Source organism: Branchiostoma floridae, chromosome 13 (assembly GCF_000003815.2).
Source record: "Branchiostoma floridae strain S238N-H82 chromosome 13, Bfl_VNyyK, whole genome shotgun sequence".
NCBI classification, from domain to species: domain Eukaryota; kingdom Metazoa; phylum Chordata; class Leptocardii; order Amphioxiformes; family Branchiostomatidae; genus Branchiostoma; species Branchiostoma floridae.
The window spans coordinates 11,048,518-11,066,966 of NC_049991.1; the positions used below are offsets into that span (position 1 = coordinate 11,048,518).

Genomic DNA, 18,449 nt, shown 5'->3' on the forward strand with positions numbered 1-18,449 from the left:
TGTAGCATACAGGTTTCCGCTTTTCTCACCCACTGAAGTTCGTAAGGGAGGGAAGAGCTGTTTATGTTCTGCCCCAGGCAATTGGAGAATGTAAGACTCCATTTGCATCTGGTGACATGGAGGAAACATGACACCCAACAAGGTCAGTGACCACAAAGGATGACATGCCTGCCTGGCACACCCAGGAAACTTCTCCTGTCTTACCTGACCGCTCCTTTAGATGGCTGTGACAGGAGCACCTATGTTTTACTCTCGCACTTTATTGGCATGATCAAAGTCCAAAATTACTTGCAGCTTGAGAAATGTCAGGACTTGATCTGATAGGTACCATTATCATCTGGTTTCAGACTTGTCCTTGGAATTACCAGACATCAAAGTGCTCGAAAATTATTTAAAAGTTATCAAAAGCAGAACATTTTTGAGTGCCACTTTTTTGTCTTTCATTTCTATTAAGTAGCAGCCTTTAGTTTTGATCTTGTTAGCCTTTTTTGTCTTTGAAGGAGACAGAAGTATTTCAGCATTTCCATCTGACGTCTCTTTGGTCTATCTTTGGTAACACAGATGTATAATCTTCCTGCAGAATGCTTCCTGGAGAACTGAATTCTTCCCCAGGGGCCAAGTAAGCTATTGCAGAGGTCAAGGCGGCTTCCGGGGTTACGATGAAGGCCAACACAAGGGTGACAAATCTTAATGGTTCACACCTATTGACAGTCCCTTGGCTTCACATAAGAGACAACTCTTAACCATGCAATTTTGCGGCAACTATGCGCCAGTATAACATAGGAAAAATAGCCAACAAGATTGCCAACTTAGACATTCATATATTTGTTAAAAGTGTTAATACGCATTTTGCGAATGCTGTTGGTAAACATTCGATGAACGATACAGTTTTTTTTTCAAACTGAATAAAGAAATTTTAGAGCGATGTATTCCAGGAATCCCGAATAAGTACCAGCTAAGCAGAATTTACGAGAACAAGATTGCTGCTTGAAGAGGACTTGCTCGCCCACGTCTTGATGGCTAGAATGTGTTGCCGTCGGGCTTTCTTTGCGTTCCCACAGAATCTTTTCCCTAAGCACCCGTTCCGTCTGGACTGTCAGAGCCAAATGCCTCTTCAATATATTAAGGAGCGTAGAATGAATGTGACCAGATGCAGTCCTCCCGCCCTTCACCTATTCTATAAATTAGCAGTTCAATGAACTTCTTCCAAGTTGTACAATTAGAAGACACCCAGTAAACCAATCTAGGAGTGTCAAGTTTGGAAATGTATGATACATAAATAAACGGAAGGTTTCAAAGATAATACATTGTAGTTATCTCTTATCAGAAACGCATTAGATTATATTATTGGGCATCCGCCCTTCGTGTATGTCATGGGAGCGTCTGGCCCACTGATGCTACCTGACAAGGAACAAAGGACGATCCATCTCCGTTTTAGCATGGCGGAGAGCACATCAGGAATTCGAACCAGAGATGTTAGTACTACGGGCTTAAGCTGGCTCTTACATAGGCAGCATGTCTTCTGTTTTACGTCTGTGAGCAGCACTTGCGCATAGGCCATAACAAAGTCCTCTCGTATGGGCGGAAACTGCCACTGGCAGTCCTCACCGGTGAAATCTCGCTATCACTCAAGCCTGCACATACCAGCATTAGCACCAAAGAAAGCAAACGTAACTGTCTTTCGATGTACCCACAAAATTGCCTTGTCGGACGCTTCTTTGTCAGCAAAGCAAGGGATCAGAAGCAGCTATAGAAATGTCAAGAAAATGATAGGCCTGGCCGAGGCGAAATTTAATTTTGTAAGTTTCGACCATTTACAGAATCGAAAGTCGATTCAATCGATGCTGTCAGTGGCAGTGCTGTCATCCCAGGTGTCTCCTGCACACTGCGGGTAGTGCGGTCCTTGAAATACTACTCTTTTCCAAGCGGATAAAGTGTCCAATCCCTGACCTGCTTTTCGTTTGTCCTGTGTACACCTGGTGGAGTATGCAAAACACCAAATCGATATTCTCACGTGTCCAATGTCTGTCTAGGCCGGAGTTGTTCGGTGTTTTCTCCTTTGATAAATCATTTCACAACAGAAGATATGGGCGTCTTTCCTTGATAGCTAAAACAATCACATTTCCTTCTAAAACAGACTGCAAGGACATGAGTGCCTACTACAAAAGGTATTACTATACTATTAGCTTTGATAAAAAAAGTCATCGCCGACATATCATCACGTCCGGGCTACTTTGCTGAACGTAGATATTGTTTTACTGGTGTCCTAGTATTTTCCCGTTATCGTGGCATGTCTAGAAGCCGCTATTTGAGAGGCCTGTGTATATTATGGTACGAGACGTTTACTTTGGCAGTGCGTCATTGCAATGACGCAAAGCAACCTATCTTGAGGTACGGCTGACGTTAGAAGCATTAGGAGTGACGTTGAAATATTCGCAGCAGAGAAAGGAAACTTCCAATTAGCATCTACCGCGGGACAGGATACTTCCGTAGGAGCTGTCTCACGACTGGACAAGCCGGTTGTACTGACTTATAGATGTTTCTGTAAATGAAGTTTGAGGTGAAAGACAAGGTATCGGTGTGCCCCGGGCAGCCGGCGCACTATTTTACTCGCACCTGTCAAATGTTAGAGGTTGAAAACGTCCGTACTGTTCCACGAGTGACACGACTGAGCATATTTCACATTGCACTATTCTATCTTGTTCTCTTGCATCTGTCACATGATACCGCATAACGATGCTTCATTTTCATACAACGTAAACTCTATATAACCTATTTGCTTATACAATGAGATGCAGACCAGGTGAGTATCATAAACCGAACCAGAACATCGCTACTTGGACATGAACTCCTTTTGTTGGTGCCAACATCATTCCCTTGGTCCATAACATTTGTGGTGTTGCTGGATAAAGTAGCATTTCCTGTGGCCTGAGGCAGGGCAATTAGAGACACTGTTGGCGTCCCCTGCAATTCAAGTTCCATGTTTCTCATCAATTACAGCTGATACCAGTGGCAGAGCCGAGGACCTGTCGCCTTTCCGTTCTTGTTACAACTGAGTGGGAGAGTAATCCAAAACTGGCCTCGGATGCCGAACTTTCCCAAGGTTCTGTCCTTCAACTACACTTCAATTAGTTCCACTGTAGACATTCAGATAAGTAGGAATGCAGTGGAAATTGTGAAGAACTCAAAATACGAAGACTGAGCTTTCGCATACGACACCTTCTTCATCGGAACATCTCAGATAGGAATGCGGATGGCTACATCACGTTTCGCAGTTTGTTTGTGCTAGACGAGCTGTAACACCAAAACATTTCCGTATATGGCCGCCCCTGGAGCCATGTAGTTAAGATACTCCACGCTAAACCCTGCCCTGCTGGAAAAGCGCTGCGTTTTGCTGATACCTGGAGTATTTGTCCGACCTCCCGCGACCAGAAGTGAACTTCTCCACACGGCGGAGGGACACGGGCGGTGCGCACACTTTCCGAACCAGAGCGGGAGCCGGGTCTTGTTTGCACAGGACGTCCCATTGACGGAAGCCTGCACAGGACGAGTGATTTCTGGGCCATTTACAACGTTGGAATACAACCTTGATTCGGACCGAGGAAGAGCAAGAGGGCATGGGAAGATCTTTAAGACTTCAGACAGTATAAATCTTTATTTGATTGCGAGGATTTGTGGAAAGTTGCCATGCCAGTGCCCCAGGTGTCCGGTTCAGAACAAGGCAGAGGGGAGTGTCTTGTTCAGTTGTTGTAAGGACAGTTTCAACCCCCGCTGTTCTAGCGACATATATCTAGCTTTTATTTGTGCACAGCGAGTTTTAAAGACTTCTGCACCTAGTTGAAGAGTTGGACTGTGTTCAAGAGACTGTGAGACTCGTGCTCGGTGTTCTCTGTCCACGTTGAGGTCGCCGGCATTTCTGATTCCAAGTGAGCAGCGGGACGTTAGCGGTGAACCATGGCAGGATCGCTCCTCCGTGCAGACCCGGACCGCTATCTCTTCGGAGACCAAAAAGAACTCAGCAAACTTCGCTCCCAGGCCTTCGACTCCAAGAAGAATTGCTGGATTCCTAACGAAAAAGATGCTTTCTTGGCCACAGAGATTACACAGACGAAGGGTGATATCCTGACAGTGCAGACTGAAGATGGAAAGGTCGGTACCCCCCTCCCCCCATTCACACCCACACGTTTTGTTTGTGTTGTGATAGATGCTCAGTTCACAGCTCATCCGATCATATTTGTCATTACCCGAGTCTGTCACGCGGAAGTATTGTCTTTACAGAGAGCCAACAAATTGTTTGACACTATGCGCAATCTAATATAAATACGACTGTTTATTATGATAAACTTCAAGTGGAACGTCCATGGGTTAATATAATTGACCGTAAAATCATTATTTGGAAGAAGAGAAAAAGTTGGACAGCGGGTGCCCCAACCTGTGTTTTGTTTTAACTTTACCTGTCAGATGGCATACAGGGCAGGGAAGAGTAAACAATCTAACCTTTGATAAACAAAACCCTTTTAATAAAATTTCTTAGCAAACTTGGTGTGACACGTTTAGGACACTTTGTGATTGTCAAGGGGCAGTGTGTAATACAATTATTGAATTAAGACATTTGAATCAAATTTACAAAGGTTTTTGTCATATATCACTCTATATAAAACAGAAAGTTGGAGTAGATGGTTGTTCCATTTTCCTGTCACTCAACTGCTCACGGCCAAAACAAACTTGTGCCGGCAACTTTGACACACATTGAAGTCAGGTGTTCCCTTTTGCACCTGTCCACAGACCTTCACAGTGAATAAAGATGACACCCAGCAGATGAACCCACCCAAGTTTGAGATGACGGAGGACATGGCCAACTTGACCTATCTGAACGAGGCATCTGTGCTGTACAACCTGAAGCAGCGCTACTTCCATGGACTGATCTATGTGAGTACACCGTGTTTGCCCCTTCTAATTGATGCATTCTTTTCTTTTGTTCCTGTTCAAACATGGGGGTGTAACTAGAGGGGGCCTTGTAGGGTGTTGTATGGGTACTTGTTCAAATAGTTGTTCACATTTGTTTGTTGTCAACATCCCTAATAGGTGGCATCGATAAGCCATTTGGTCTTGTTATTTACTAGCTAGATTAAATGGCATGTCAATCTGGCCTTTTGCAAGTCACACTTCTGTGTTGGACAAGGGTGGGAGAACTTGAACTCCGCCCATTCTCCGCTGGCTGGAAGTGTTACAGGTGCCTTCATGGGGCAGACCACTAGACAAACAACACCCCAGCATTTGCATACTTAAGGTATCTCATGGCTGATAATGTCTCCAATAAAGATACCAGCACACCATGTATATTTAGCAATAGATAAATGTTTGGCCGACACACAAACATATAGCAATCGTTGATTAGATGGTGTTTGGAGATCTACAAAGTTAGACGAGTACCTGAAAACATGGCTGTATGTTTTCTGGCAAAACAGAAAAACAAAAAAACACTTGCTAATGTTATGTAGAAAATTGTTTGGACTGTAATCATACACACCTGACTTATCCATCCTGAAAATACCATTCTAAAGTTCAGTGTCTCTTTTTCAGGAACAGTAGCCAGCATTTATTGTAAAATGAACAATATTATCTTTACATTAGAACTGAGGAAGCAAACACACCTTGATTTGAAAAGGTGGGTTTATATGCATTATCTGATTGTCCAAAGAGCATGCATAGTTAGAAGAAATGAAAACCAGTCAAACTTTAAGAAAGTGATGACATGACAATCAAAATGTACTTCTGGGATGTGCCATTGAAAGTGTGGGGGTGGGTGTTATTGAGAAACATATTTATCATGATATGTTGTAAATGAAAAGTGAAAGGTTCAGGCAATATGATGAATTAGAAATTGTGCTTGAACTTAAAAGGAATTAAAGAGATGGGAAATTCTCCTCACCATTCACATAAATGTGAATTTCAAAATTGACAGACCAATAACGAGAATAAGTTTAAATTTTATTTTGCAGCGTTGTAATAATTGTGTAATGAAGCTATACATATGGAAAATATTGAAGAAACTAGTGAATAACTGAACAGAATTTTAGCATGGTTGGTTAATGTAAAGTTGTAAGCCAGTCAGAATGGTAGCCTTGTATCATCCTTGTACTAAGTAGCAGCATGCCATTGATAAGGTAGCGGAAGCAGGACTAGACAAGTACAAAGTTGGTCTCACAGGTACCTACAAAACTCTGTTTCAACTGATATGATTTTGGGATAAATAGTTGAAAAAAAGTATTCTATGCATAATGTATTAAGTAGTTATCAAAATTATCAACTTGAAGATGCTAGTTATCAGGGGTAGAGACTAAGAGTAAGAGGTCAGTTTTGACAATGGTAATCTGCTCTACTTTCCAAGACAGCTCTATGCTAGGCACATTCCAAATAGGATCTTAGGACATCCCACAGAACACCTGGTGTGTCTCACCTGAGCAAAGTAACAAAACTGGAGTGTCTATTTCCAGTCCTGCCTAGATACGTAGTATTCCCAGCACTAGTTATAGCAGTGAAGTATGTCTAGGATTTGTTCAGGTGGTGTGTTTTATTTTAAGAAAAGTAAATAAATTGTAAAAATGGTCCTTGGAGGGAAGGTATGTGGGTGTCCTAGTTGGTAAATCTGTCAGTGTGTGGGTGCCGGTATGGTGTATCATGCTTCAGACTGTGTTTTCTTACAGCAATACGAGAATCATAAGCAGTAAAAACGTTGATGTAGGTCTTAGATATCTAGGTACACAATATTTAAGACAGTACAATCGCTACTTGCAGTAACTTTAAAAAAAAGAAACAATGATTACCTCCAGCCAACAGGTGGGCAGTGTTTTCCATTCAATTTGTACAATTGAGTTGCTATCTTTTCCTTTTTAAACTTACGTCACTTTTTCCACACATCAAAAGCTGTCTACCAACCAAAAGATACAAAAACTGGAAGTCCTATTGCAGTACCAAGGTCAGGCGCCAGGATGCCTATAAATGGTCTTGACATTCATCTTCCCAAGACCTGCGCACTTATCAAATATCATCACAATCCATCAATAGGTTATATTGATCACAAAAATCTAATCACGATGATCAAATAAACCAGTCATTCATTCATTCCTTCGTTCATTCAAAATATCTGGAAACACAAACAAACAAGCAAGCATATATACACAAACATATAGACAAAATCTGCATTTTTGATTGGGTAAAAAAGAACCACTGGCAATCTAAATAGCAACGAACATTCAGTTATCAAGCTTTATGAAAAATGACGTCTATCAGTCTTTGAAGCTGAAACTTTATATTGGTATTGAGTAGATAATGCCCCTTTCACACCCTAACCACAGCTTCTACATCAGTTTATTTGGAACAACACTCATGTTGTTATATTGTTCATCACCTTGCCCCAAATCTGTGACCTTTCAAAAATCTCTTGTTAAATTTGCATAGCCTTATCAGGTTCACTGGAGTTCCTTCACAGTTGCTGTGCAGGGTAACTGAATAGGTATCTTTGAAACTCTTTGCTCTTTAGATGTAATGGTGTTGTCATCAGTTCATGGGGCACTGAAATTCTTGTTTGTCCTGACTATGCCATTTTCAGCCATAGGGCTGCCACAAGGTGAATATGAAATATCTTTCCCACACCTTTGGCTCTAAGTGAAATAATGGTGCTATGTAGCTCTGTTCCAGTCTTCAAACAGGGCTGTTTTTTTTTATTGGGGGGGGGGGGGGAATATTAGTCTTTCTCAGTTTCTGTATAGAACACGATCAATTTTATTGGGCACATGTAGAATGTGACTTTCATCACTTTCTTCAACGTAGTTCCCTACGGTTGCTCTACTCGCAAAGACATGTTACAGATACACTGTCAAATTATACCAGTTTAATGAATTATCCAAGTATTGAATATTCGTTTGAAATCGGCAACCCAGATATCATCATGTGAAGCAGGCTTGCAGACAGTTGTTACCTCTGCACCTGCACCTTACAGAATGTAACCTGGTACCAACCTCATGCAGTACAGGCATAGGGGTCCCTATACTGCTAATACCCCTATGGATAATTGGTCTTTTCTGGTCTTTGGCTATTAGAGAGAGCCAATTACTGGTGGGATAGTCTGTGGAAGGACCTGTATGCCTGCATCTGGTACATGTACCAGGTTACACAAGATGAAAGGAGACAATTTTATGGAGATATTGACAACTCGTCTGACCTCTGACCCATGCAGAAATCCCTTGAAAACACAAGTGTGCACACCGGTCATAGAGGTCAACACTTGCCATACCATTTACATGTCATGTTACTGTTGCTGAGAATACATGCGTTAGGTTCAGATGTTTTATGTTCACAACTGTGGGTCAAAGAGTTGAAGGATTCTTTGCCAATGGATTTTTAATGGCCCCATTTGAAATCCAGTTATTAAAAGATTTTCATTAAATGTGACTTGCTACATACATACCGGTAATGTAAAATATTCACTATTTGATAAAAACAGAGTTTTTCTTGAGACATTTCTTCCTTTTTTTGGCACAAGGTTGTAAGTCCATCACTCTGACTTGTACATGTACCAGTTCCACAAAATGTTCAATAGAAAATGAAAAATACTGTTATAACAACATTAGAAAAATGCTAAAAAGATGACATCTACAAACAGCGTGCCCCTTGATAACCCAGCAGTTGTAGAAAGGCTGAGAATGATCATAACATTTCTCAAGCTCCCCTGGAGCACTGGACCTTTTTACCTATCCTCTACCAGGCTCCGCAGATCGCTGGTCAAATAGTAGAAATTGCAAATAGAGGGAATAGAATGCTAAGGGAGTTGGCCGGCCAGAGGTTTGCATACTGACTCCTCTAGCCTCTAACTAGTGATCCAAGAGGCTACTTTTTACCAGTGCTTTAAGGAACAGAAGCTTGTAATGTTATAAGATATTACACTTTCTACATCTGCTTGAAGATTATGCCTCCCTGTCCTGACCTGTACACCAGGCCAGGGAAGAAGGTAGACTGATAGATTGTTTGTGCTTTTAGTATCTTAGTACCTGACAATCTTTCCCCTTGAGATTTTAATTGGTAGGTGTATATACCATTTCTGAAGGCTTTACTGAAAGCACCTCACCAACTGGTCAATTTGTTTGGCTTAAAGGCTATCATTTGGTAAGTGCCACCCACAGTGCAGAATTTGCCATCTCTCCACTCAGAGGTCACCACACTCATTTACTTGCCCACACATCTTATGAAGACATCTTGAGGAAGATGTAACCCTAGAGTAGGGGCAGGCTTAGATCAGGGTAAACTGTTAGTTTTGTTGCTTTGGCACAGCCAGGTGGAACAAATCCATTTCCCCTAAAAAGGCTTGGGATCAACCTGTTAAAATGTCTATTGCAAAAAGGGTTAACCCCCCTGATGCAATTACACTAAGTAAGTTGTTCTCCAACCTTAAGAAAGATAATCAACAGAGCTTTTTCAAGTAATGCTTCACTTTTACTCTTTCCCTGTGATATTAGGTACAATACTACTTTGACATGCAGTAGCAATGGACATATTGAAACATTCTGAAATGCCATAGACCTAAACTTTAAAATTTTTACTTTGCAAAAGAAAAGCGGAATGGCACAAAGGCTTTGTGAACACTGAGGAAACTGTTGTCAATATAAACAGGATAGAAAGTCAAAACCAAAATGTAGAAACATACTTATTATGGAAACATGGTCCACCTGACCCTTCCCTCCATGCCCCTTACCCCCAAAATGGGATAACCACCCTCCTTGTCCCATTGACTGTGTGTGACCTTGTGACAAAATGGGTCAGGAACTGTTGCATGGCTCAGCCAAGCATGGAAGGTCAATTGACATAGCATACTGACACCTGTTACACAGGCCACACAGATCCCTCCTTTATCAAAAGGCTTCTCTTCAGACTATCATGTCCTAGAGGTCATATTTGTGTTTCCCTCCTTTATGTGGCAAAGAAAAATATATTAGATCTCTTCTTTGGCTATTCAGTGTCTCTTTTTCTAACCAGTAATGATTATAGTTATTGAATTTAGGTCAGAAAAAATGTTATTTTCAGTACATATATCACACAATGAATGTGAGAAGAAATATATCTATATGAAAGACCTTATTGATATTTAGTTAATCAAACAAAACAAGAATGACAGCTATCATTTCTTTATAAGTCTTCTTCCAGGTTTTGATTATTTGCAGTTTGATATAGTCAGATATATTAATGTGTGGTGAAGCCTTCAAGATTTTGACTTAGGTGTCAGGTCACACCACCACTGTATTACAGTCCAAATACTGCATGAAATATGTATACATTTATATATACATCAGTTCATCAGGAAATGTCCTGAGGTACTCATAAAAAGGTAAGTGGGTGACCTGAGACTGAGGACAAAGTATTCACTGAATGTTGCTTTTCCATTAGAAGTGCAATGAGACTTTGCCACAGCATCTGTAGATCAGCGAAGGACACTGGGCCACCCCTACCCTTCTCAATAATTGTGTGTTGGGCCCATATAGGTAGCTAATAGGTGACATGTACGTAATAGACTGTAAAGGCTAGGTGCAAGATATGCTGTAAATTGTGGTCACTGGACACTTTCCTGGATCTCGTTTTATCAAGTTGGCATCCCAAACTGAAAACACCAAGTCAAACCTGGCTGACTTATGATCTCCCTGGTTTAACCCTGTATCATGAGCAGGCAGTTTGGTATACAGCAGTCTTGAAGGCACATTTGTATGTGATTACTGGGGGGACATGATTCACTCAGCCACTTCTGTGGATCACATGCAAAGCTCATACCCTGGTACTGTTCTTTACTAGTAGTCTCCTCTAGGCACCCCTGGAAGTCAGGTAACTGAAGGAGTCTATATGGCATGCAAGAAACAGCTTGTTTTTCTAGAAACTTGTCCGTGGATAACTGTGTTTCAAACAAGACTGTTTGCCATAGGAACCTCACAAGCCCGGATGACCTGCCCTTCCACAGCTGCATGCTAGATTTTTTGCTTCATTGGATTTGAAATGTTTTGAAAACTTTCAATTGATACCCCAGATTTATACCTAAGATCTATTTGAATTGAAAAGCAACTGAGTTGGAAGGCACTGCTATTTCGTATATACATGTAGTTGTCTTGATACAGATCCCTGCTTTCTGAAACTAAATCATTACCTTTGCCAAGAAGATAATTTTGAGCGGGTTTTCTATTCTGGACATGCTTTGGTCATTATATTTGAGTGGAAGATAGTTGTTGGGACAGGGAGTAAGTGCTGTAAAGCTGGGCCCCCTGGCGACTTCTTTGGAACTACAGGGGCTGATTTTGTTTCAAAATTTGGATATCATGATTGTTGGTGTGTAGATAGCCTTAGTGATGTTACACATAATTCATTATGCAAATCAACAGCTAATTTACATAATCAATTATCAAACTATACCACTGTATTCTGTTATAGGACTCTCAAACTTGTTGATAATGAAATGTAAGGAATTTTTAAAAGATATTTTTGCCAGTAGGAAAAGCAGAAAACCAAAGCAGTAATCTGTAATTTCATTAACTGTATTTCTCCATGATCATATCTAGATTGCCATGTGATGTGATGTGTTGTGATACTAGACTAAAATAAGGCAATCTTTATTTTGATTTGGTGTAAAACTATTCAAGAAGCGAAACAGCTGGTGTTTTTACATGGACATAAACTTTTTTACGATATGCCGAGCTAAATGCTTAATTGTAAGGAAAGTCAGGATTTTCCTTAAGATGCATCGAGCATCTGTCTTACATGCGCAGATTCTCCAGTCTTTGATGGGGCTTACACACATGAATAAGAGATAACTCCAGGAGATTTCAGAGTTTGCTGAAACCACATTCTAGAAAACACGTCAGGCCTGCGCATATCTGTTGTATCAACAAATACGTCCCAACCGCAGCAAGTTCTTCCTATCAGAAAATGTCTGGTTTGCCCGGTCCCCTGGCAGGTGATTGTTAATGAGGGCTGGTCATTCTCTGTTAGCAGTTTACGGAAACGTCATCTTTCAGAGTGCACTTCATTTTCCGTGTGCCGGGAGATGTCATGTTTATGCTTCACGTCCCCCTCCGTTGATCAGCTTTGGCCCAATTTGGCTTGGAATGTGAACATGTAGAGTAAGAGCTTGTCTGTCGATGGCCAGAACATTTAGGGCATCATGGGGTTATTTGGAATGGGAGGACATCATGTAGGAAATCCAAACTGACTTAAACAAGAGCATATTGCTGGTTACTGAGAAGAAAATCCCATGAAACCCTTAAATTACAGCTACTTTTGGAATTGTTTGTATTGAAAAGCAAGTGCTTTATCTCAGTGACGATAATGTGGGCACCTAGAAGACCACCAGTTGTTCTGTGTCAAAACACATTTCACAGGCAGCCCTGTGGTCAGTCCACCCCCTCACTACTAGTACTACTGGCTGGTAATGACTGACATCATTAGGGATGTACCAACAAGTATGGTATTCAGGGGGTGGCAAAAGTACTGTAAATGCAGACATGTTTGCGGTAGTTTTATATGTATGTTTGCAATTTTTTAGGTGACGGCTAACTGCGAATTCAAGACCACTGCAAAAAGTTTTGCTAGATGTCCTCTCTCCACATACCCCCTTGGTTAAATGCTACATGCATAAAAAAATGCACGTACTGTAGGTTGAACAGTATAAAGTCAATCAAGATCATATCATTTACCAAAAAATAGACTCAAAAAGTTCTAAATTGATGAAGGCTAAGAATATTGTCTCTTGGTATATTGTCTCTCGGTCCAAACTGATACATGTAAGTAGGAATCAACTAAACTACCAGTAATAGTAAGAACTGTGTCATCCTGGTCCATTGGGGAAAAAAGGTGGATATTATTTAAGAAGTACTATCCTTTCAAGCTACAGGACTGACTGAGTGAGTGAGTGAAGGAATGATTCTGAAAAGCTCAATAATTGTCAAGATTAATGATGTGTGAATGTCACTCATCAGGAGGCACTTGTTTGTAGTAAAATTGTAGCAGTATGGGATCACTTTCGAGGAAGTCATATTTCATTTATTTTAACTATTATTGTTATTAACATGAAAAGATCTTATCACACTGTAACGTATAAATTTGTGACATATGAGTGGGTTGGTGATGGGGCACAGGTTGCTATTAATAGTATTATAACAGAGAACCTGTAATCTGAACTTGGTTCAATAGGCCTTACAAGCACAATCATGTAACTCAAAGGTGGGCTGGCACTAAGAACTGTTTTGCCAAACATTACCCATCCAAATTGGGTTCCAGATGGACCATTTCCTTATAAACGGTTGTCAGTTACCCAGGTAGTCATGAGGCCAAATGCAGGCAGTGGAAACTTTCTTCTTCTACATGCTTCAAAGGTGTGCAGCGACCAAGAACATGTTCATTTAGCTTGCAAAATATGACTGTTCCTTAACTGGGTATGCCGTTCTGCTTGAAATCATCCCCAAACATGGTACTGTGCACAAGTCAAGCAGCCATTCTGAGAGAAGACTTCGATAAACACTATCATTATTAGCTGTTAAAGACAAGTTGAGCTTCTCTGGTAACAGGACTAGCCTGATTCATGTTGTCACTCCACTGTTGACATAGCTCAGACGTAAACGCCATCCTTATTTAGTGACAAGCTTGATTCTTTGATTCCCTGTTGAGCACTGTGTGTGATAAACGATAATCGGTTCATTAGAGGGCCTCTCACATTATAGCAGTGTGGCAGAGCTAAGCCACGCTCTGTAGTCGGTCCATATATGCCTTCCACCATGATGGCACTGGTAGTGATAGGAGCTGTCTGTAACTTGACTTCGTGCTTGTTCAAGGAGAAGCTCTTCCTCCCCTTGGCAGGTGAGGAAGTAAGGACAGGTGGATCCTTTCACCTGGGAGAGAGAATGCAGGCCTGTTTGTGGTGGTAAACAGAAGGGAGGTACCAGACAGAGTTTTAGCAGTGGGAGACAAGGTCAACCTTCTGCTGTTCAGCCAATGACAATGAGCAAACACAAAGTCAAGACCTCCTTCATACAGTCAATCAAGGCCATGAAATGTCAGGGAATTCTACAACACACACACGCCTAATGCTACATTTATGTTTGAAAGTTGATCCTGTCCAACCCTTTGCCTGACAGGGAACAGCAGATGATAAACCGTATTTATAAGTGAGTCGCTGATTTGTGTAGTCAATCGGCTGTATGGATATTAATGCAATAATTGAAACTTCCATACAAACATTGAAAGCATGACTGCATTCAAAGTTACATGTTCCAATACCAGTGTAGATGTAACTTGACTGAGAGTTTCATAGTATGTTTACAGCTTTGCCCACAGACCTATTAGCCCATGTCTGTAGTTCCCAGCCACAAGCGATCAACTCCGAGTCAGGGGCGTAGTTCCTGCTCTAGACGTCAGCAGTGACCTTGCTTTCACCTGACTCGGTCATGGAACACCAGAGGCATCACGCAAACTCTAATTAACTAAAATAGGCAGCATTTCATGCAGTTATTAAAACATTCCTGTTAGGTCTATTGCCCTTGGTGAGGAATCCTGTCAATTTGGAGTAGGAGTTCGTCATACATGTTGGGCATACTGACAAGACAATATTTTAACCACAATCACCTGTTCCTGGAGTTCTCATCCCAGAAAGTTAGGGCCTACCGTATAATTTTTCAATAGATATTGGTCTTCAATACTCAGTTTTAGCACATTCTAAAGCAATTGCAACCTAGGGCTATTTTAGTTCAATTTCATTATGATAAAATACATGTAAACCAAAGGTAGAAATAGAGAGGAAGGTAGAGTTGAAGATAAAAATAACAGGCTTCACACTTGTAACTTTGTAATGTTTGCAATCTTGCTGTATACTTTAAAAATTGTCAGATACAACTATTGATATCTATTGGAAACTTGAAATTTGATTATTTTGTCTCTTTACAATACATACTAGTGAACCTCAGATGTCCATGTCTACTGTGCATAATCTACTACCACACACTCCTTGAAGTGATCACTTGGCATTTACTGATACAAAATGTATAAGCTGCAATTCAATGTCATTTTTTTAACAGGTGAACAGTTAGTAGATTTAACATAAAATTGAACAGTAAGTAGATTTCAAAACATAAACTAATTGTCCGTTTTTTTGCACTAGATTAGACCTTTGACTGATTTGTAATGTATAATTCTGTTTCAGACATACTCTGGGCTGTTCTGTGTCGCCATCAACCCTTACCGCACTCTGCCCATCTACTCCAACAAAGTGGTGTCCATGTACAAGGGCAAGCGGAGAACAGAAATGCCTCCTCACGTCTTCATGGTGTCTGACAATGCCTACAACAGCATGTTGTTAGGTGAGTATATTGTGATGGTGGTTTTATATGATTGATTGGACCATCATCATCATCTTGTCATGAAGGTGTCATGGGTCCTCCGTACAGTCCATTATCTCCATTACTCCTTGTTAGTCAGCTTTTTTCTTTTTATCTCTTTGCTTTTAACCATTTCTTGTTCTCTCATCTCTGTTCATTTCCTTCTTTCATTTCTACCTTTGGGAAACATCCAATCACATCATCTCTTACACATGTCACTTCCTTCTCTGTTTGTGTGTGTGAGGCGCAGTGTATCATGGGAGGTAATTGGTTTGCCCTTCCCTGCTAATGTGGTGAGTGACACTTGCCATCCTGCTGGCCCTATGGCAAGAAAACTGTTTGCACAACAACCTGATGCTTTTCAGCTTGCTCCAGCTTACAGAAACACCACTGGGGGGTGACAGGCCTGATATTCAATGCCAGTTCAAAGCTATCCTGACATCAAGACTTCAAGTCAAAATTTCGCAGACAACTGCACGTGTATCCCCAAACAATTTTTGTCCTATTTCTATAATTTTGACAATAAGACGTTAAGTAAAAGAGAGATGAACCCCCCTCCCGTTATAGTCCTTCACCTTTGTAATGTGGTATGGAAATGGAGCATGCTAGCCCTTTCTGTCACGAATGAATTATCTTTTCTAAAGTCTTTCGTGACATGGTTAACTACTCTCAGGTGGTAACAGGAAATGTGAACTGTCCAAAAGAAACATCGAAAAAGCACACAAAAACTATAATTCCTTAACTACTCAATCTGGAACCACAGCAGTTATGTAATGGCAACCTGGTAGATGCCTTCAAGATGATGTCATTGAAATATTATCCACATCACGGTTTTCAAATGTTACTGGGTCATCGGCTTCAAGTTGATAGATGTTTGTGGGAAAACTAGTTGCTGCACATATATATTATCATACAATGTACTTTACATACGAGTGCTAGCAAACTTTAGTACACACCTGGCTTACATAACGTTTAAGTAGTGTGACGTACATGCATGTTTGGCTGAAGTTAATCATACGCAGTGGTATTCAGTAGGAATGCGTTTTATTCTTGGTAAAACCAAGTCGACAAGAAGAATGCGTAGTTCCTTTCCATATGGCTGCCACTGTTGATCCAGTCCCCCCTCTGAGACAGATTTAAGTTCACTTCCTTCCAGGTTTTGTCCCCAAGTGCTTGTAATGCAAACTACTCCAAATCCTGTAAGTCCCTCTAAGTATGACTGGAGGTCAGCAAAGTCTCCAGCTATGTATGGTGTACAGCTTTTTTAGTGACAAACAAACTGTACATGTAAGAGGTGCATCATTTTTGTTGCACAATATAAAGACACAATGTTTATCGGTTGCTTTGTATAAAAAAATGTGCAAAGCATTGATTTTAAGAGAATTATGTTATTTTTCTCTTTATCAGCTTTTTTCATTTAAGAAAATGTGACCTTGACAAAACAGTCACTGTGATTTCTATGGAAAATCTTCAGCATTCTGAATATGAGAAAAAATCTATTGAATTTTTATTACTTTTACAATAGTATTAAATGTATTGTTATAGTGGGTATATAAGCTGTTAAGACTATGCAAATGATTTTTGCTCTGTCTGGACACTACAATTTACAAGTATGCAAGGATATTACAGAAGAAAATTACAGTGAAACACATAGTGGCATGAAAGTTTACTTGGCGCAAACCTCTTAAGAGGCTCTGTCTGTAAAAACCAAGCATAGGGTGGCCAAACTCAAAAAATCGATTTTCCTTAAATTTTGTGTGGTGGTAGGGCCTTGGTCCAAACCTACAAAAATGGCAAAGTTTTAGATCTGCGGTCACCGGTTGCCATGGCAACGGCCATTTTTCAAAATGGCGGATTTTCACCAAGGGAAGGCATGGCCGCGTCCAAAATAGACCTTCTTTGGACTCCTGTAGCCCCCACAAATTAACAGATATTTTATTGATTCTCGCATATGTTATTACCCATATTCTAATGAACAAAATGATATATAGTGATGCTCAAAATGTTTTTGTAGTCAGGTGCAGCAGATGTTTGAAAATGATGTGTTTTCGTGAATTTCCAAAATTGGTAAAAATCCATTTTTTGACCATTTTTATTGACCATTAGCTCATTAGCAGGCAAATCAATTTGCTTCATTTTCGGCACAGTTATAGTTTGAACCTTTGTATACATCATATGTAAAAATAAATTTGGGCCTTTTACGTATCGGACCGTGGTGGCCCCCAGAGTAAACCAATATTTCCATTTCAAGGAAATCGTAACCATAGAATTATTCCTGGAAAAACAGTCATAGCTTACCAGAAATGAATCTCATTATCATTGTATGTAACAGAGGAACTTACCTATCACTTATAAAAGCAGGGTTGTTTTTGATTTTTTTATAATTGCCTTTAAAATGATTTTATTGAGTTTTTTTGGTCGTTTTTAGACCAAAAAATGTATCTTTTGGCCCAAGCACCCTGGTATTACAACCAAATGACCTGAAATTTGGTATGGAAATGTCCTGGACACGTACACACATGGGTTGATAACTGGTTTGCCATATGATAGAACAAAATGCTGAATTTTGTGACTTTTATGGGGCATTTTTGGCCCAAAAACTACATTTTTGGCCCCAGTACCCTGGTTTTACAACCAAATGACCTGAAATTTGGTTTAGGAATGCCCTGGACACATAAGCACATGGATTCAATAACACTTTGGGCATACTGTTCAATAAAATGCAAAAGTTTGTGATTTTTGGTTTATTTTTTCCCCAAAAAAGTACATTTTTGGCTCCCCTACCCTGGTTTTACAACTGAATGACCTGGAATTCGGTATAGCAATGCCCTGAACATATGCACACATGGATTCAATAACATGTTTTACATACAGTACAACAAAATGCTTAATTTTGAGATTTATTTTACAAAAAAGTCATTTTTTGCTCCTGTTCCTTGGTTTTCCAAGTAAATAACCGGTAAAAAATCGGTATACAAATGTAGAATCGCCTTTGAAATGGCTTTTATAACCCGTTTTTGCATACAGTGCAACAAAACGCTTAATGTT

The 18,449-nt window shown here is 40.3% G+C and overlaps 1 protein-coding gene across 3 annotated transcripts in view; it reads left to right on the forward strand.

Moving 5' to 3' along the window:
* Positions 1-3,393: 3,393 nt before the first annotated feature.
* Positions 3,394-18,449, forward strand: part of LOC118428943 (myosin-16-like) — an 80,773-nt gene continuing 65,717 nt past the window's right edge. The window contains exons 1-3 of one of the 3 annotated variants that reach the window (XM_035839246.1): positions 3,394-4,149; positions 4,786-4,929; positions 15,227-15,383. In XM_035839246.1, coding sequence (XP_035695139.1) covers positions 3,955-4,149; positions 4,786-4,929; positions 15,227-15,383 — 496 coding nt within the window. In that variant the 5' untranslated portion in view covers positions 3,394-3,954. The remainder of the gene's footprint in view (positions 4,150-4,785; positions 4,930-15,226; positions 15,384-18,449) is intronic. The other 2 variants (XM_035839244.1, XM_035839245.1) reach the window with 2 other exon arrangements.